At 41.2% G+C, this 20,652-nt stretch overlaps 1 protein-coding gene across 4 annotated transcripts in view; it reads left to right on the top strand.

The window, feature by feature from the left end:
- The first annotated feature begins 5,565 nt into the window (after positions 1-5,565).
- LOC113024115 (multiple PDZ domain protein) overlaps positions 5,566-20,652 on the top strand; it is a 47,638-nt gene continuing 32,551 nt past the window's right edge. For 3 of the 4 annotated variants that reach the window (XM_026170820.2, XM_026170819.2, XM_026170818.2), the window contains exons 1-18: positions 5,567-5,824; positions 6,563-6,656; positions 7,360-7,526; positions 8,770-8,985; positions 9,290-9,358; positions 9,527-9,649; positions 10,060-10,143; positions 10,293-10,400; positions 11,133-11,235; positions 11,346-11,437; positions 11,542-11,755; positions 12,072-12,146; positions 12,727-12,806; positions 13,788-13,934; positions 16,699-16,884; positions 17,060-17,221; positions 17,678-17,887; positions 19,696-19,866. In XM_026170820.2, coding sequence (XP_026026605.2) covers positions 6,644-6,656; positions 7,360-7,526; positions 8,770-8,985; positions 9,290-9,358; positions 9,527-9,649; positions 10,060-10,143; positions 10,293-10,400; positions 11,133-11,235; positions 11,346-11,437; positions 11,542-11,755; positions 12,072-12,146; positions 12,727-12,806; positions 13,788-13,934; positions 16,699-16,884; positions 17,060-17,221; positions 17,678-17,887; positions 19,696-19,866 — 2,220 coding nt within the window. In that variant the 5' untranslated portion in view covers positions 5,567-5,824; positions 6,563-6,643. Of the gene's footprint in view, positions 5,825-6,562; positions 6,657-7,359; positions 7,527-8,769; positions 8,986-9,289; positions 9,359-9,526; positions 9,650-10,059; positions 10,144-10,292; positions 10,401-11,132; positions 11,236-11,345; positions 11,438-11,541; positions 11,756-12,071; positions 12,147-12,726; positions 12,807-13,787; positions 13,935-16,698; positions 16,885-17,059; positions 17,222-17,677; positions 17,888-19,695; positions 19,867-20,652 lie in introns of all 4 variants that reach the window. The other variant, XM_080302903.1, reaches the window with a different exon arrangement.

The following is a 20,652-nucleotide window of genomic DNA, read 5'->3' as shown; positions in this document are numbered from 1 at the left end:
TTTAATTCTTTTTGTTCAATAAAAAATCTAAACCAAAAATAATACATATTAATTCTAATTTAATTCTGGTTTTCTTCACAAACTTTACAAATATATCCTCTATATCTGAATTATCACTATATCCTCATCCTAGTGAGTTACAGTGAACCATGTGCATCATCTGTTTTAAGCCTGCGCTTTACAATCACTAGATGATTCTGTATCATAGTGCTGATGCGGTTTAATGGTATGATTATAATAGAGTGCTCAACAATGCAAAAACCACTGAGCAGAATGACAAAATGTATCACTTTCAGCACCATACTAACAGCCCCATAGCACACTGTATAAGCAAGCAGGCCAACAGTGTGCCTTTTTTCAGCCTGAAGGTACAGGCAGATAATAAGCTGTGGTGGTTCAAACAGAACATATTTCAAGAGGTTTTTTTTAGGTAAAATAAGACATCTATGTCTGCGGGACTATTCTAGGAGATCATAGCAGCACCGAGTCTGTGAATGCTCTGAGATCTGACTATCGTCTGCTATGTCTGCTATTAGCTTTCCCGTTTTCCGAGCACATATCTAATCAGAGCTCAAAGTAACTGTGGGCCCGTCTCATGGTGAAACTCTGTTAGGGTTCGATGTTATGTGAGGTATGTTTCACATATTAAGAGAGCTGGTAGTCTGGTGCAAAATGCAGAAAACTAGAGTTATTGTTTGAGGGAAGGAAAGGGTAGGAGGAAGGATGTGTTAACACATGGCCAGAGGTTTAGATGGCAGAGGAAGGCAAGCAAGGACCTAGTCTCATTGTTTTAAAATGGGAGATGTCGTATAGTGCAGGAAAGGGCTTTTGAATTAGGTTAAGCTCAGCACACAAAGTGGGGCTGAAACCAGGAATGTGAATCATCATCACGTTATGAAACAGAGCACTGAAAGTCTATGCTTCTGTTATCATTGAAAATAATGTTTTATTATTACAGCGCTAGGATTTGTTGTTATTTTTTTACAGCTCAAGCCAGGAAAGCGACAGTTTATTTCTGCAGGAAGGCTGGCTGTCAACCTCGCTGAGCATAATAAACATCACCTTCTATCTACAAGGCTCTCTAACACAAACCTTTACTTTGCCATGCATAATTTAACTAAATAGAGAGCCGAATCCAAGAACCTGATTCTTTTTTTGCAGAATCACTTGTTAAAATGCTTCTGGGGAAATCTGTATTTTATTCTGCATGCCTACTAAATGGAATTAATTGCACAAGTGCTTAAGTTAGACTCTCTATTAACCCTTGACAATATAAATAGAGACTTTAGTAAGCAAGCATGCTAACACTTATTACAAAACTGATTATATGCCTGCTTGTCTTAATAATCCCATGTGTATTTGTGTGTCTTGTTGTCTGTCTGCAACAGATTATATTCTCTGCCAAATTGTGTTTTCATTTCTCGAGGTTTCCATGTGAGCAGAAGATGCTTAACATACGATCCCTTATTTAAATTACAGGCTGCTTCCATTGCAGGGTGAGACACTGTTATTGGAGCCTTCCAAATCTAAATCAAATATTGTGTTACGGTAACAGTGCCAAACAAAGAAAGTGAGGCCCTGGTCATTCAAGCAGAACAAACCAAATTAGCACAACCCTCCTAATTCGTTTCATGTTTTCCCCAGCAAGGAGCTTAGTATGTCTTGTGCATCTAAACAGAAAGGAATCTGTGACCTAATTAAAAGAAGACAGATAGACCCACAGTCAGCAGAATGCTTGATTGCTGCGGTTGCACATTAAACAGCTTCAGGTGCTTCACAACATCAGTGCTGCGTGAGTGCCATTACTGAACGTGACCTAAGATGCTCTTTGACACATCTCGCATTCACAGTGTGATGTGGCTCTCTCTCCAGAGAGGCAGACTGAGACCGTCAGAAAAGTAAACCAAAAACATCCCCCGCAGCAGGTGTGATTTTGGACAGGTAAACACTACTGAGTCCCCATCTTTCTTCACTGTTTTACAACTAATCTGAAAACAAACAACAAAAGCTTAGCAGACACCGACAATAAACTGCAATATTTGAAGAGAAAGCTATATTCTTACAACAGTTTGATGAATATTTACTGTAAAACGAATAATCGTTTTAGTCTGTAAAAGCAAAGCAAAGAACTATGGTAACACTTTGATATAAGCAGAAATATTAATGATATCCACAACATTCACAGTCCTTGAGCGTCCTGGAGACAGAGCTGTCCTTTAACAGATAGAATGGCAAAAATTTCTTCACTGTAGACAGATGCACATCATCCAACGCTGACTATTGCTCACCTGCTTGGTGGATTCTGTTGAGACACCTATCTCAGCCGCAGCACTGACTCAACACAACGTCAACCAGCAACCTACATTTTATCCACCCTTTGTTTAAACACTGAGATCCACACAAAGAGTTTACACTGAATCTCTTTGCTGATGGCCATTTGGGTGCTGAAAGTCAAAAGGGCGAGCCTACAGCTACCCAAGCAGACACAGAACGCAAATGACTATTAAGGCTGTTTTAACTGTCAAACACCTGCAAGTATTTGGGAGGCAGACAACTTACAATGAACCATGTTGTTTATTATCAGTGTGGCTTTTTTTCTTTTCTTTTAAGGTTTAGGCTATGTTACTACTTCATTTTTCTTAGGGAGAGTACACGTCTGCGGTCACACGAATCTGACACAAGTTCATATTTATATATATTTTTTAAATTTATTTTTTCAGCGTGAGGTCAACATCGATGGATTCTGCCGCCTTCACAGTTTCACATCAAGGTCATCTGCAACCCCGGACGCCTCTTCTGTAAATAAGAGCCAAAGCTTTCACTCATATATCCGCATGATTGACGTATCCTGAGGTGCACTGGCCTGCTGGATATTCCTTCTCTTACAAAGCCGTTGGATTTACTCTGGATTTCAGACTGCGGTTGATCAAACCAGCACAGCCCCCAAATAAGCTCTAGCTGTACTCAAATGACAACCACATAAAACAGGAGAGGAAATACTGATGAGGTGAACACTTGGTCTGTCTGTCATCTATCATGCCAGAGCATGTGATTTGTCATTACGCCCTGCAGTGAGGCAGGTACTTGCGGCTACAGAATAATAATTATGTGTACACCCTGGCCGAGAAGATGTCATGGGATAATGTGATTGCATTGATTATATTCCGGAGCGGTTATGGGTATCACTGCTTATTACTTCGCCTTAGCGACGTCTCACATCCTAGCGACGCCCATGCAGCCACAAGCCTCTGGACCATCATCTGTACAAATGCTGGCACTATATTACATTTTACCCAATCGTCCATTAAGGCCAGTTTCCGCTCCCCGTAAGTACAATAATGGCAGGCCACATTCCCATGGGCACCAGTAACATCCAAAGTCAGCGCTTTCGGAGCAATTCAGTGACACGGTTTGACATAAAGCCAAGACGTTTACCAGTAATGTCTGGAAAAAATTCCCATCATTTGTGTCGGTACACAGAGCGGGCTCTTACCTTATCGCCAGTCGCAGCAGTATAGGCGCATGTATAGCTTACACATCCAGCGCAGAGAAGAGTCGGGAATAACCTTTCTCCTTCTTCTCCTTCTTTGCTCTATACAGTCACCAGAACGCAATTCTTGTGTACAAACGTATCTTCCTAGTCGATAAATTTCAGTGGTTGGTTTGTGCCTCGACTCCGGCTCTAGTTAATTCTCGCGGCTGCAGAACGACATTGGCAAGTGTTCCTGAAAGAGGGTATCGAAATAAAGAAGCCGAGGGTGTAACAAACCAATAGCTGCGTGCTTAGTATCCCGATCAGAGCTCGCACAGTAGGAGGTATCACGTCCGTCAGTCCGTCCAAACGCACTGAGTCCAGCGGAGCGCCGGAGGAGGACAGAGGCGTATCTCTGTCTCTCCCTCTCTCTATCCGTCTGTCTGTATCCCTTCCTCCCTCCCTCCCTCTCTCTTTTTATCTTTCTCGGCTGCCTTTATGTTCTTAGTGACTTCTGCTGAAGTCCACGGGCGCAGAGCGCAGTGGAGCAGAGGACCGTGGTCGGCGCAGAGAGAGAGAGGGGTCAGAAATGACAAACCAATTTGGAGGCGCGGTGAATGCTCGGCTGATCAGAGCGCAGCCCGGCGCGAGGAGCGTTGCGTTGCAGGCGGGCGGGGAGCAGGGTGGATGGAGGGCTGGGGAGAGGGTGATGATTCTTGCCTTGGGGATGCAGGGAGAGAAATGGGGAGACGAGAACTAGGGTGTGCAGTGGAAAACAAGGAACTGGATCTGGCTCCTAAATCTCTGGACCTAGAGCTCCACCTGCCGTGTGAGAACACGTAAGCGTTCCCACAAATTCCACATTGTTAGCTAATCAAGAGGGACAAGGGGGGAAATCACAGGGCTGGTTTCGGTTAATCGCACCATGGAACCCATTAAATGATTTTGCTACGGTGACCTGCAGAAGTTATCCATATGCCTACAGTAAGTCAGACTATGAGTTGAGGGGCTGTTTTACAGATCAATCCGAACGGGTTTTCCCTGTAGCGGAAAACCTGACATTTTTTGGAACAGCAAAAACTTATTAAAACGTATTAAACTCCAAATAAATTTGTAAATTTATTTAATTTTTAAAAACATTTCTTAATTGAATCAAATATGGTTAATGTCCACGGCCTACTTCACCACAAGGCGTATAGGCCCACATAAACTGGTTTACAACAACGTCAACCATCATTTTCTCAAAAGGGTTTACTCTAAAAAGCATGCGCCCTACTGAAATGTGCTGAAAGCAACAACAGAAGATTCTTTGCAAAAGGAAAAGTAGTAGCATAATAATGTAAATCCATTAATAAATTAAGGTAACATTAAATTAAAATAACGCATTATCGTAACTTTTCTATATGAATGAAAAGCGCGACAGAACAGCTACGAGATGAAAGCGTGGTTAAAGTATTAAAGTAGATACTAGGTTTGGGGGAAAGCCTGTGGTTTGATTCTTCTAACAAATGTACTGTATGTAACATCATGATGTTATTAATAAGCGTGTGATAAAGATTTCAAGTTCCCCATAAACAGTTTCACGTAGCCTACAGGGACAGCAAACAGATACTGAGGGTCTTGATATGATGACAGGAAGTCAAAAGGAGGAAAACGCCGTTTCCGGTCATTTTTGGCGAGATCTCCAATTGTATCTGTTAAAAATTGAAATAATGTAAAGGCTTTTTAAAAACAGCCTCACATACATCCAAAAATGTAACTGAGGCCACACACCGCTTTGTTTCTGCGATGCCAAAAAAGTTGGAAACCACAGTGTTGTATTTGAAAATCCTGTTATGTCATATAATGTCAATCATGACTTTATAATTAAACAAAAAATTAAAACGTGTTAGCTTGTGTAAAATCTTCATCTTAGAGGTAACTATAGGCTAAATCTGTCAAAGAAAGTCTAATAAAGCTAATAGCGTAGAAAGTAGCAGAAACCATAAATACTCACATTTATACTGAGTGGCTAACTTAATTATTTCCCACCTGTGGCTACGGGATTACTGATGGCTAGCTCTTTATCAGTAGGGATGAGCCCTCTGCGCCTGAAGATCAGAGGGTGTGACATGCGCACTGCACGGAGCGCTCACAAGCTGCGGACACAATGCAGGAAAATAAAGCCCAGAGCTCGCTTCTTGACATTTCCCCGTCTCTCAATAAGCTGTTATGACTTATTCCATTAGGACAGACTAATTTTTTTCTACTCGACAAAGGCAAATCTGTCCCGTGTACTCTCGAAAGTGGTGTGTGTGCTGTGCTTGGAGCTCAGTGGGGACCTGTTGATCGTCCACAGGCGCTGCAATGGAGGTGAGATGAACCTTTCTGCACATGGCGTTTCAGTGCTATGGATAAGAAATTTAAAAAAATAAATAAATAGAAATTACCAGTGTGCTCGATTAAACATCAGGTGAACTGCTAATGGGGACGTGTAATTCTACTGTAAACCATTAATCTCTAATATATTTTAGTAATATTTGGAAGCTGTCAGCATTGCTTTAATATCAGCAGGGACAAGCTAAAGATTTAATTACCCTGCCGTGAAGGGTATGTATTACTGCGCATACCTCTCTTGCCTATCAATGGCTTCTAATTAGATTTAAGATGAGTCGTTGTCATTTCTAGTCGATCGTTTTGCAAATCAAATCATGCCACTGGCATCATGCTTCGAAGCCATACAGACTGCCCCCCTCCTCCCCTCCTCAAGTCAGAATGATGGAGGCTATGTGTCGCTGTTAATTAGCATCATTGGTTGATAAAGCCTTTTGGAAAAGATTTAAATCCCGCTAAAGAGCATTAGGTGACAAGCAAGGCGCTTGCAAGCAAGCATGGCACGGGCCTACAAGACGTAGGGTAAAAACGATACATGCTGCTAAACAGGTGTAAAAAGACACAATGAAGTAATATTACATTGTTACAGGATTCATAATTCTCTAAACTTTATTGAAATCATCTTATGTTTTCATCCCTTTCAGTTTCATTAAAAATGTGAAAAGGAACACATTAAAAAAATCTGCACAATCACCTTTGTTTTTATTCATCTTGCAGTTGTCAAACAGACAAGTATGACATTTAACTGAGGGAAGAAGCGGGAGGAAATCTTCACTCATACCGATCTGTGAGGCAACGATGGAAATCATAGGTAAGTGAATTCAAACAGCTGAAAATGTAGAGCACTCTCAGTTACCGCTGTCAGACTGCACACCACTGCCGTCATTAAGCTCTTACAATTAAGGTGTCAGGCATGTCTGCCTCAGCCAGACAGTAAGGGAACAGTTACACGTGCAGGTGGCGAAAGAACTCACAATCTGGTCAGTAGTCAAAACTTTGCGGTGAAGAGTTACGGGGTTTTAACCTTCTGCCAAGTACAATTACTGCAGTTGTGGCTTGTGGTCATCAGCTGCTACTCAGCTAAATAAACAAGGGCAGTATGACCTGATGAAACGCTTCATCGTTCGCTCTGCGGTGAAGTCGAACGCCTCCTTTAGTATGATGAAGTATAGGTTTTTGTTGTTTGTGTGTGCGTGTGTAACCACTTTAATTCAGTTTCTGCCTCCATATCAAGCCACAGATTTTAAATCAAAATAACTCACACAGGCAGCCTTGGTTCATAGATTTTTCTTTTCAGACAAGTACTCGAACCTCGAAAGCACAGTTGTTTTTATTGTTTACTCTTTTGCTTTCCCACCGGTACTAGTAAGTGTTGACATTTAATAGCTTAATATCAAATACCTGGCTTTGTGTCACGGTCTCAGCAGCTGCCACAGCATGCGAAAACTAATGCAAAGCCAAATGGGATAAATCCTGTTTCTGAATGACACAAATAATCTACAATTTCTTCGCAGATACCCAGTGTGCCTTGGCGGCGGTGGAGAGACTGCAAGCCAAATTGAAGGAAAGAGGAGAGGCCCCCACTCAGGAGAAGCTATCCCTGCTGAAGACTGTCCTGCAGAGCCCACTGTTCCTTCATATACTGAGCTTACAGCAAGCTCAACAGAAGCCTGCGGCGAAGGTATAGCGAAAAGCCAGAATGTGTGGGCGTTTGGTACATTTGAATGGTGAGGAAGGAGCCCGGAATCATTCCCAAAATACTGAATGCAGGAACCAGACTGGATGAGTAATCAGCTTACCTAAGCTTACCACTAAAGCCCTGAGAAAGAGGGAGAGAGGGGAGGAGGAGGGAAGAAGTGGATATATCAGGTTGAAGAGTTTACAGAAGTCGTCTGTAACATTGTCATAAGTTTTGAGCTGATGTGTGTGTCTGTTTGTGTGTGTGTGTGTTTGAGTTGTGAGGTATACAGCTCTGGATGCCACTCATCCAAGAGTTTTTATGCGTACAATCCTGCACTTCCACGGCGCATGTATCTGCGTACTCATTTGGTGTCTACCAGTTGTGACATCCTCTAATAGGCAAAGTTTAAACACACAGGGAATATTAGATTACCATGTGGTTTGGGCTTGTAGCGTTCTGGCATCTTTGCATTCTGGGAAGCGCGGCACTGGAGTGTGTCAAAGATCTCTAGATATTTTTAACAGGACAGACGCTGACATGGTTTTTATTAGTTGAGATTCTTTGCACATTTCTTTTTTTATGCATAGCATTTGGAATGTGAGGGTAAAGTTTCCTGTTGGTATGGTTTTTTTATAGCGTTCTCTCTTTAACGCTCTTTCTGCCATTTCAACAGGTGTCAAAATTGTTAGGATAGAATACAAATCACAAATAGGCACCCACTGAAACTTGCTTTTAAACTCTGAAACAGAAAACGTTGCAGACAAAAGAGAACACTTTTGTGGTTATGTGGTATTGAAAAGAAGCCTTTATCTCAGATCCTTAAGTTTCCACTCTGCAATCTTTTCCCTCTCTGCTCCATTTTACATCTTTCTGTATTTTTTCCCTTTCAGTTAACACACATTAACCCCACCCCCACCCAACCCATTCTTCTCTCTCCCCTCTTCTCCTTCTCACATCTTTCTCCATTGTCTCACATTGGCCTCCTTTCTCAATTGCTCTATGCTTTTTGATTTGCCTCCATCGCTCTCTTACCATCATCCTGTTCCTCTCTGACTGCACGTCTCCATTCTTCAATTTGTGTCAACCCCGTCACCCATCTTCCTGTCACCCATCTTTTTTTCCTTCTTTCCCTTGTATCCTTCTCTTATATATCCTCTCTCCATGCACTCCACCCAATCCATCTCTTCTGTTGCTTCATGCATTCAATTTAAACTCTTCCTTCCTGTTGTGTAAATCTAAACAGGGGAAGGGCATTTCCAAGTCCGTGTCCATGAACTGTGGCCCATGCCAGGGTGAAGCACTGGGCACAAAGACGCTGAGCCACAGCGACTCGTACACATGGGCCGTGGAGAACAGAAGGCCCAGCTCTGCCAGGGACGGCAGCATCTCCTCTCATGGCTCACAGGAGCTGTCCTTCTCAGACATCTACCCAGATAACTATGTTCCAACTGAATCTCAGGTATATAAAAATAGCCACGATAAAAGAGAGGTCATTCAGGAGTAGTTTAGTATTAAGGAGTCTTTTATTTTCAACATGCACAGACTACGAATCAATCAAATGATTTCTTTTATTCGGTTGTAAAAAGGAGCACATTACTATTTGAAATGTCACATTTCACATTACAGAATATCTCTTTGCATTTTGTAAGTCAGGCCCAGTTGGCTATCATCAAATGAGAGTCTTATCTGATCATAAGAAGACTTATCAGTTCACTTAATATAATTCCAGTTTGCTTTTATTTAACACACGGCATTTCTTTTAGTACTGCACTCCACCTCGGATCTCCCGTACCATGTCCATGGGGAGAAACCTTTCTGCTTTTGCACACGAGGTACAGAAAGCCTTGTATATAATATTTATGTAACTCTTATGTATGTAAAAAATAACTAAAAAATAACACCTAATACTCTTCTCCTTTTTCAAGCATTTAATGACAAATTATTTATTCACTCCCCCTTTTCTGTCTCCCTCCCACTTATTGTAACCTTTGCCCTGTTAGAGGCGTCATGTGGAGATGATAGAGCTGACCAATGATGGGAAAGGACTTGGTTTTGGCATCATAGGAGGACGGAGCACAGGGGTCATGGTCAAGACCATTCTCCCTGGAGGAGCTGCTGGAAGGGTAAGTGTGCCTGCGACTGAATCACATAGCTAAAGTTTACATATCCGTTTACACACAAAAAATCCTTTTTCTTTCCTGTCTTGTTTTTATTTTCACCATTACTTAGATGAAAAGACTAATCAAATGGAGAGTCAAGCTTTGGTTAGCCTACTCATAATTCAAGTCACTGAACTGGAAAGAAGCACAGAAAGAACCATAAATATAATATAAAAAGATTAGAAAGACGAGAAGCAGAGGGGAATGCTAGCTTGTTCGATAATACAATGAATCCTCTTATGATCAATTAATGAATTATTAGTCCTCTCGTTTATCTAATTTGTACACAAATAAAATGGTTCAATCAGCGCAGTGTTGGAATGATGTTTTTTAGCCAAGCATTGTTATCAAAACAAGTTTCTTTTGCTCATCAGGATAAGCGCCTGCACAGCGGAGATCAGATCCTGCGCATTGGCGATACGGATTTGGCGGGCATGAACAGCGAGCAGGTGGCGCAGGTGAGGCGTGATTTCAAATTATAATAACGCTTTGTGAAATTGGTGATTAAATCATTGCTTAATCTGTTTTTGCGGTTTCACTGTTTTCCCTGTTTGAGAATAGGTGGCTTTTAACTGTTCATCTTATTCATTTATGCTCGCCTGGATAGGTGCTGCGAAATGCTGGTACCAGGGTGAAATTGCTCATTGCCCGGGATGGTCCTAAGGACAACCACTGTTCCTCCCCTGTCTTCAACCAGCAAAACCTGGATGGCGTGGTGGGTGTATATGTGTGTGTATGTGTGCCTGTGGAAGAGAAGGGGTGGGAGGGGAGGGGTATCAAAAAATATTACAGTGTAATTCAAATCTAATTGATTACTCAGTGATTTAAATGGGGAGTCAAATATCTTTATGCATCTGTGCCAGCGAAGCTGGTGTTTTTTGGATATTCTGTCCCATCTTCCTTTAGTACAAGGAAGACCTGAATAGGTATATATTAGATGCAATGGTCAAAGGGCAGTTTCTCCGTGTCTTCTCATGTCCATCTCAAATTGATGATTGTAATGTGTTCGTAAAATCTGTAATTTCCTTACGTCATGCACAAATTTTTATTATTCAATTATGAACCGATTTAAAATAGGTATAGCTCAAAAATTCATATGCTAATTATGACAAAATATCACTCACATGTGCAATGGGGTAAAATGATGATGAGATTAGAATTTATTACCAAAGGACCACAAGTGAATGTCACTTTGATATAAAAATGTTCTTTGAAAACACTTTTCCTTTCTGCTGTGCTGTAACTTAGGAACAGAAGATGAGGTTGTGACCGTATCGTGACACTAATCTTTGGTGCCCACCTATTAAACTCCTTTAAATATCACGCTATATATTAGGCTGTATAAGTCTGGACAGACGTGGCTGCAAATGTCATCTTGACTGGTTGGTGAAGGCATACAACTGCAAGGTGGTAATTATGTTTTTTTTTCTTCTGGACTTCTTTCCAGGTCAGTGACTTGAATGATGACTATGAGTTCAGTGTGCAGTTCACTAAGAACAATCGGGGCCTGGGATTCAGCATCTCTAGCTATGTAGGTGACCTAAACTCAGGTAAGTTTCATCTTTATCCAATAAAAAATAAAATACAGTGCCACATTTATGCAATCAGTTCTCAGTTTCATTTCAGATTTGATATATTTCATATATTGTTCTTTCCTCAGTATACAGTGCTGGCGTGATGGTGAAGAGCATAGTAAAAGGCAGCACTGCTGATCAAGATGGACGCATACACATTGGAGACATCATCTTGTCTGTGAGTTTCTCTTTCTCTCTCTTTTAACCTACACTGCCATTAAATCTACTTGTAGTTGTGTACATCTATACTACTCCATCCACATCTTTTGTCACCTGACTCAGGTCGATGGGGTGAGCCTGCAGGGCTGCAGTGAACAGCGTGCCATGGAAGTGCTGAGGAGGACAGGTCCATTGGTCAGACTTAGGTTGCTGAGAAAAGCCGTCCGTCTTAGTAACATCCTGCCTCCAGTTCCTCCTCTGCAGCGCCTCCGACACTCCCACAGCTTCCATGAAGGGAATCCCTACAAATGGGGCCTCAACAAGATTCAAGAGACAGGTGATTTGTGAAGGGGAAACACATTGGTTCAGTGGTGTCACGGTGAAATCATTTTTGTTGTACCCGAGAAACTCAAGAACGTGTTGATTATTAATCTATAATTCAAAGGATCATTGATTCACTGGTGCTACCTTCATAGTTGAGTTAAACTGTGTCCTAATTAACTTTGTAATATTGGATCGGAGTATGATATTGAATATCTGTACTGATGTTGAGCTTGCTTGCTTGATTGCTGGGGAAAAACCGACCTTTTCTTTTGTGTGTTTGTGTGTTATGTCTGTTTGGATCCCTGCACGTGTGCTCAAACGTCTCCCAGGCATTTGCTCTCTGCGTGAAATCTCCAGGAGAGCAGCATACGCCAGCAGACGACCCAGACACGATTCCAAAAACGGTAAGCTCCGCTTCCCATACTGCACTGCAGTCTGGAACTAGATCATGGGACTTGGTGTGATATGCTGATTGGACTCAGGGAACAGCAATGTGCCAGTGAAGCGTGCTCTTTGATGGGAGTCTATTTATAGTATTGTGCAATCATGTGTTTATCCAACTCATTCAGCTAATTCCAGATGATTTGTCTCTCACCCCGCCTGCATATATGGCTTTATTTAGACAAGAATTTTTGGGCTTGATTAGAGAGCACAGTTAAATAAGCCCTGATTGCTGTGAGGCTTTATTAGATGAATGAGAAAACATTGGTTTGCCAAGAAATCACAAGATGGTGGATGTGAATATGCACATCCTATGTGCCTGAGCTGTGGGTGTATGTTGACATCCTGCCTTGCCACAAGTAGAAGGATGCTGTCATCTCTCTATAATACAGCCAAGTGGATTCTTTCATATAGGATCCCATTATTTATTGATTGGGTCATCTGGGGGCTTGAGGTGATTTGAATTGGTGTGTATGTGCCTGGGTTCATATATCTCTACATATGTGGGGTGAGGCAGATTTTCTGTATGTGCACATTTTACAGATGTGAAACTGACTCCAGCTGAGGAGGAAAACCTGAGAAAGAGGTGGCAGCAAGCAGTGGGACCGCGATATGAAGTGGTTGTAAGTGTCACTGTAATGCTGACTAACTGTCACCTGACTAAATTTAATATATAAACATGTGTCACAGTCTGGCGAGAGCAGACTGTATGTATTGTGAAGAGTGGACCCAAAATGCAGACACCAAGGAACTTGGATCAAAACTTGAGTAACAAAAAGCGAGCCGTTTAATGAGGCTGGCAGAAAAGGTACAAATAACGGGCAAGGCAAACAGAAATAAAACTAACATTAACCTAAACTGGGAGAACTAAACAAACAACATGGAAAAACCTGGACATGAAACCTAGAAACATGGCATGGAGAACATGGCGTGAACAACAGACGACCTGACAAACACACACTGAAAACAGAGGACTTAAATACACAGGAGGTGATTAGGGGAAGTGGAGACACATGAGGAAACAGCTGGCACACATGAACATAATGACGTCACAGTGGGAGAGTAAAACTGAACATGATGAACACAGAACACCAGACCTCTTCACAATAAAACAGGAAACATAATGAGACATAGACATGACAACCCGAACTTGACAACGTAAGACACAGACATGAAACGCATGAAGAGCAGGGGAGATTTAACATGGTTGGAAACACGAGGGGAAAATAATAACTAGAAACACTTAGGCATAATAATACAAACTTGATAACAAATGACACGCAGCATGAAACACGAAGGTTGAGGGGAAACTTAAATACAGGGGAAGAAAACACAAGGAGGCTAATAACCAAATGAACTTAGATAACCTAATGAACAAAATGAACTCAAACTTAAAACGCTGGGTCAAAAGACCCAGGATCATGACAACATGTGTTTTTACATTTGTGAATATTTGTGTATCAGTACACAGAAAAACAACCATTGAAAAATCACAGTTTTTTGACGTAACAATGCTCAAACGTCTTCTCCGTCAGACTTAGCTTTAAACGTAGCTTTCTTTGTTTTTTGTTTACTTGCCATTTATTTTCCACAATCTCCACCAGGTTTGCCAGCTGGAGCGATTCAGTGAGACAAGCGGTCTGGGCATCAGTCTGGAGGCTCGGGCAGGGCATCACTATCTGTGTTCCATCTTACCCGAGGGGCCCGTCGGCCAAAGTGGCAAGATCTTCATAGGAGACCAGATATTAGAGGTAACTCTGATACTTCAGGCCCTTTCAGCCTCCGTATGTGGAACTCATCATTTTCTCATTTGATAACAATATGAGATTATGCAAACCAGGTTATAGTACGATCTGTGTGGAACTGATTGATTTGTCACGACTGTGAGTTATTTCTGGATTACTTATTATATAAGGTTCCATCATTGATATGTTTTCATATCATATGGTTTCATACCACAGATAATCTTCCATTTTTAAATATAGTATGACCAAATGATTGATCTTGACAACCATTTTCCCACTGACTTCTGTTGGTCAGGAAGTATTTTGAAACCACATCTATCACCACTTAGTGACCCTCATATAGAATGCAGGCTTTAGGCTCTTCTCCAATGGTTTAATTTTTCAAACCTGTAAGCTACGTCCATGTTTTTTCTGGCTTTTCTTCTGGCTTGTGATTGTCTCTAAGCTCTGCATAGCTTTAGCCAGTTATTTCTTTAAAATGTCCACGTTCGGCTGGGTGAAGGTGATTCAAGTGTCTGATTAGTTCGTTTGCCACTTTGCAAAGACACAAAGTTGGCAAATTGTTTTGTGAAGAGCTGCTACATTAATGACATGTTGGAGTGCATCTGTGAGTGTGCACGCTCATTTACATGTGCTAATGTTGACATAGTGCACATAAAATGGATGGGCTTGTGATTAAACATACATGAGGCTGACCAGCCAATCACCAGTCAGAACAGAGAGCACAGTAAACGTAGTGTTTTTAGCTTTAGTTGTGCACATGCACTATTGGACTTTATACCTGGAGTGAGAGGTATATGTCATTTTCTGTGGAGTTTGAATGTTTTCCACTTGTTTGCACAGATTTTCTCCTGCCATGCAAACAAATGCTAGGTTAGTGTTGCTCGTTTGGGCCCAAGCACTAACAAAAGAAATTCTTAATCTTTAGACTTTGACTTCCCTTTTAAAGATTAATAAAGTGGTAATGATAACATACACTCACCAGCTGTTTTATAAGGTCACGGTGTGTAGTACGGGTGTAGTGAATTGCATTACTTTTAAAAGTGTTTTCTGAATTAGGAATACCACCACCTTCTTATATGGTCGCTATGGCTCAGCTAGATTGGAGAGAAGCGACACAGAACCAGATGTTGTCAGTTTCACTAAGGATATTTATTGCTCAACCACAAGATATAAGAATCAAAAAATGACTTGGAAACAAACTACAGGGACAACATGGCCTGTAGGTGTTTCCAGATCAGCAAAAGAAAATAGAAAGTAAACACAATCAACTCTCTGCCCAAAACCACATCTTTTTCGCTAATGTCTCTAAACAAAAGGACAACTAAAGTGTGTGTGTAGGTGTGTGTGTGCGTGTGTGTATGTATGTGTGTGTGAGAAACATGTCTCAGCCTCAGGCAGTAACAAGCACCTTGAACATTAACTGTAACTAGTATCTACATCCAACCTTAAACTGTATCATTCGAGTTTCTGCTTGTAGCATACATAAACCAAATCAAAAGGCATTGAAGGCCACCTGCTCACATTATACTGCTTTTCAAATCTAAAACAAATACTTCAGCAACCACGTAAATCCCCTTATTGCTGGGTTGGACTGGCAGGCTCCTGTCCAATCAGCAGCGTGTGCAGCCCGGCACTAGACCAACACTAGTATCAGTGCCACAGTGTTTTTCACTGTCAGCTGCTGCCACTTGCATTTTATCCTCATCAGGTTACTGCAAAATACATCAATTAAAAAAAAGCATGTATTAAATGTAAGCTACAGTAGTCAAGAAGGATTTCAGCAATGCCATCCGTTAAGAAAAGTGAAGAAATGTTTAAACGACGGGCCTACACTGGCTAGAATCTAATAAATATAACTTATTAACTCCTTTCTCCTTAAGATAAATTTCACAGTCTAAATTTACTACATGTTGCCATGGTAAAACATGCCATAAGACCTTCACTGATGAGGGTTTTTTGTTTTTGTCTTTCATTACTCACACACCCACATAAATCTGGATCAACATAGTCAGAGTTGATTGATCAGCTGCCTGAAACTTTTGCGTTTCCCATCTCAGGGTTAATTAACTCAGACTTCGACTTGGGGAAACCTGCAATCTGGAACAAATTGGGGGGAAAGGCAAACGCGTTAAAAAAAGAAAAAAGGAATGAATCTAGGAATTAAAACGAAAATGTAAACCCAAACACGGCATATCCACTTCTCAGGGGACAGGTCCCCTCACATGTATCACTCATTATGATGAGGAGTCGGATGAACTCTTGGATGAATTATAGCTGCTTTACGCTGCTTTATAGACACACTCCAGATTGTCTTTCATATCTTTGTGGGGACAAACCGACATCTGTGACGCAGCTCGACCCTTTGATCTCCTTCCCATGGCTTAAGTGATGCCAAAGCCATTGTTCATCTCTGTTTTTAAATGAGCTTCACCCGGTTGGGTTATTGCTTCCAGCTTTAATTGTTTCTGCTGTGACTCGATGTACTGCAGCCAGCAATTTCTCCTTGATTCACAAAACAGAAATTTCAGCCAAGTATGCTCACACACATGCACAGAGAAACGCAGTTAGGGATATACACAAACGTCAGATGATTTGCAGCCAGCACTTTATGGGAAAACATTTTCACACACAGCATCTTTAACCTTGGGTACACAGCACAGTAAAGAGCACATTTTTTTAAAAGCTACAAACACGACTCAACCAATCCCTGACTTCGAGAACATGTATTTTTGAAATAATTTGTAATTTTTATGTATCTTGCTGGCAGGTGAATGGAATTCCTCTCATCGGAGAGACGCACAAGGAGGTGGTCAGTATTTTGAAGGAGCTGCCAGTGCACGTATACCTTGTGTGCGCTCGCATTATACCCCCTTCAGTTCCCAACAGTGATGAGGAAGACGATGATGATGTCTGTCTCAGCCTGAAAGAGCTGCTGGCTGGGTTCAATGATAAGGTAGGGACAGCCTGAAGAGGCGGTAAACTGAGAGGAGTAGATTTAATATTGAAATCCTTTAACTTGAAAACAGCATGAATAACAGTAGATCAGCATGGAAAAAGAAACTGATGTGCTCTACAGCTGTAAATCATTCTACATTTTCTGCTGTCTCTCTTCTTTCCGTTTGTTCCAGTTGGACCAGGGTTGTGTCATTCCCTGTCCTACAGCTGAGGACATCACCAAGCGTGGCGTGCCCCCCATGTCACCTCCTTTGGCCATGTGGGAGAGAGAGGCTCAGGTGGTCGAGCTGGAGAAAGGAGAGTCGGGCCTGGGCTTCAGTATCCTGGACTATCAGGTCAGAGACATGCCTCTGAGCCTTTCTACAAATAGAACTGGCTGTAATAGGCTGCAGTCTAAGAATATCAGTGTTCGAGTTTCTCAGTGAATACTAAGAAAATGGAGGAGTTGACTTCTGTATTCTGTAGGGAAGATTTTTGTATTTTGTGTTTTTGTGCTCTAAATCACCAACACGTTGAAGTGCCCTGACGGTTTCTATTTAAATGTTAGATAATGAAACCTTTTTACACAACAAAAAATCAATCCTTTCAAAAGCTTTCAAGCTATAAAGAAAAAGCAACTGTAGCTGGTTTCCCTTCTGTGAAGCTAACCAATGCTTTTGCTTTTCATGTGTTAATTAAGCCCTCGTCACTTTGTTTACCTGCATTTACGCCTCATCTTCTCATTTTTCTAGTTTAACTTTAATTTTCTATGCATATTTGAGCAAATCTTTCTTCTTTCGGTTTAAATCTAGGATCCAGAAGATGCTTCTAAAACAGTTCTGGTAATCCGGTCTTTGGTGCCTGAAGGTGTAGCCGATCGGGACGGTCGCCTCCTTCCTGGGGACCGGCTCATGTTTGTCAATGAAACTGACCTAGAAGGCTCCAGCCTGGATTATGCTGTGCATGTCCTAAAGTCCACAGGCTATGGCCCTGTCCACATTGGTGTTGCCAAACCTCTGCCGGTATGTGCAGATAAATCATGAGGATTTATGATTTTTATTACTGTACAGTATACATAAAAATTCAAGTACACCCCTTTGCCCTATAAAACAGTAAATGATTAATGAAATATAGGCTTTTTAATCTTAAGTATATTTAAAAGCAAACCAACTGAAAAGACTACAAACTGCAAACTTAGTGAAAGAAAAGTGTGATCATTTTGAGCAAGCTGATATATATGATTTAAACATAAAGCTAAAAGCAGGAGCAAGGTTAAATACTACCTGCCAAAACTAAAGCTTTTTGAGTTTAATCCTGGGTTATAATGTCCAGTTCAACATGACACTGCATGGAAAGAAATAGTCTGTTCTCAGGATTGCCACATATTTGCGTTGTTTGTGCCCAGGACGATATACCAAACATAATAAAAATAAAAATATGCAAAATAAGTAAAACGCCTAACTAATGTTTTACTGTTGGGCCTCTCAAAGTAGTAATATTGGAAGCAATATTGGAAGATTTTAAAATTTTGATTGCTAAAAATGTTTAGTAATATTGCATTGGAGCTAACTTGTATGCTGTGATAAAGTCAAAAGCAAACTGTGTATGAATAAACGGCTTATTAGATCGTCACCTACAGCTAATCCTGCAAATACTTTATTATACATTATTTATCATAATGGTCCAAGTATATGGAAGTTTACCAGACAGTGTGCCATGTAAGATGTTGCCTTCCATAATAAATGGTATGGTACATCTTACATGGCATATACACAAAAGTATTGGGCCATCTACACATTATGGCTAATTTATATTCAGAGTCTTTAGTGTAGCCTACACAGGTGGCTGTATGTTTGTGTATGATTTTCCATTATACGTTAAGTGAAGGTACCAATCATAATCGTTGCATGCTGCATCCACGCATGGTGTATTTACATTTTTAGAGAGGATTTTAGGAGGTTTGTGGTTGTGATGTACTTACATAGATTAAACACAGAAGCATCACACCTACAGGAGCCACTTGACCATGGAAACCCATGCCATGAAGCTTCCAGCACGTAGTTTTTGTGCTGATGTTAATGAACAAGGTGGTTTGGAAGTCTGACATTTCTAAATCAGCTGAACCTTGGTGACTTTTACACAATATGAGTCTCAGTACCTGGCAAAGCAACTCTGTAACTGTATACAGTGTTCCACTTTGCAGTAATACCACTTCCAGTTGATTGTGGAATAGCTAGGATAGCACAAAATTCACAAACTGACTTGTTGCAATGGTGGCATCTCATTAAAGTTCCACGCTCAAATTCATTGAGCTCTTTACGTTCTCAAATGTTTGCGAGGCTGCTGCATGGTTCGGTGCTTGTATTCTGAGTCGTATTCATTATCACACATTGCACATTCAAAACATACTTTCAGTTCAAAAGATATTTTATTTTACTGTTATGACTTCATTAAATCTTTATCAGTTTGGCAATGTATAATAAAATGTATTATAATTTACAGAGATATGCAAGATCATTACTTGCATGTGTGTTTTCTCTTAATAAGCACTTTATGTCTTCTCCTTTTTGTTGTGGACTGTGGCTTAGTAACAAGGAAGAGAGAATCTAGTTACAGGCCTTCTGAATTTTTAATGCTGCTGAGAGATAAACACAATGCTCGACCACTCTACAGATGGACAGAAGGGGAGAGGAGTACAGGGTGTCTAATTTATAGTCACCCCCTTTAGCCTGTTTGCTTCGATGCAAATTTACTTTTAAAGCAACACAGCTACTTTGGCCTTTATTTTTTCAAAGTCCTAAATTTCAACTTTTGAATATTGTATTCTCAGCTGGAACTGTGCGGTGGCTTAACTCCCATCTCAGAGAGGAGCACACGGGCTTCCTGCGACGACAATGACAGCCACACTCAGGTCAGCCTGGTAGCTGAAGCAGCCGAGGCTAACGTCAACGCCACCGCTTCAAACTCAGAGGACAACAGCACCAGTCAGCTGTGTTACACGGTATGTTCAGCTAAACAAAATTAGCACCAGTCATAAAATGATATTTCTGCCATTGGACAGTACTTGATAAATGCTTTTTGCACACTTTATGGGGTAGAAAAATAATAGAGAGGTAGAGTTTGTCTATGTTTGGGGTATTTGCACATTTATTTATTTGTCAGCAGAAAGCAGAAGAGGTTGTCTGGTTATTATGTGTCTGGATTAAATACAATTTTAAATAAAGTTTAAAATGTGTTATTTGGTCCTTGATCTTAATAATATTTTGTATAATCATAAGCAAAATCCTTTCAGGATGCTTGTCAATAAGTATTTGCATACTTGCAGTATTTGCATAGTATTTGCATATTTGCAGTGACACATACAGTGAAACTGCGGTGGTCTGGATCTGTAATCTGTCACAGAGGAAACATTGCTCATTACCATGCAAACCTGAGATTCTGTGGGTAGCCATTTTAGTTGCTCTGAAGGAGATTACCATGTCAGTGTGTGTTCGCTTCATTCACATTCTATAGTGGGGTCAAGAGTCGTGGCTCAAGAGTTGGGAGGTCGCCTTGTAATCGGAAGGTTGCCGGTTCGAGCCCCGGCTTGGACAGTCTCGGTCGTTGTGTCCTTGGGCAAGACACTTCACCCGTTGCCTACTGGTGGTGGTCAGAGGGCCCGGTGGCGCCAGTGTCCGGCAGCCTCGCCTCTGTCAGTGCGCCCCAGGGTGGCTGTGGCTACAATGTAGCTTGCCATCACCAGTGTGTGAATGTGTGCGTGAATGGGTGGATGACTGGATATGTAAAG

This window comes from Astatotilapia calliptera, chromosome 6 (genome assembly GCF_964374335.1).
Source record: "Astatotilapia calliptera chromosome 6, fAstCal68.1, whole genome shotgun sequence".
Classification (NCBI taxonomy): domain Eukaryota; kingdom Metazoa; phylum Chordata; class Actinopteri; order Cichliformes; family Cichlidae; genus Astatotilapia; species Astatotilapia calliptera.
Note: the sequence above shows the minus strand (reverse complement) of the source record. Positions and strands in the feature narration are given on the sequence as shown.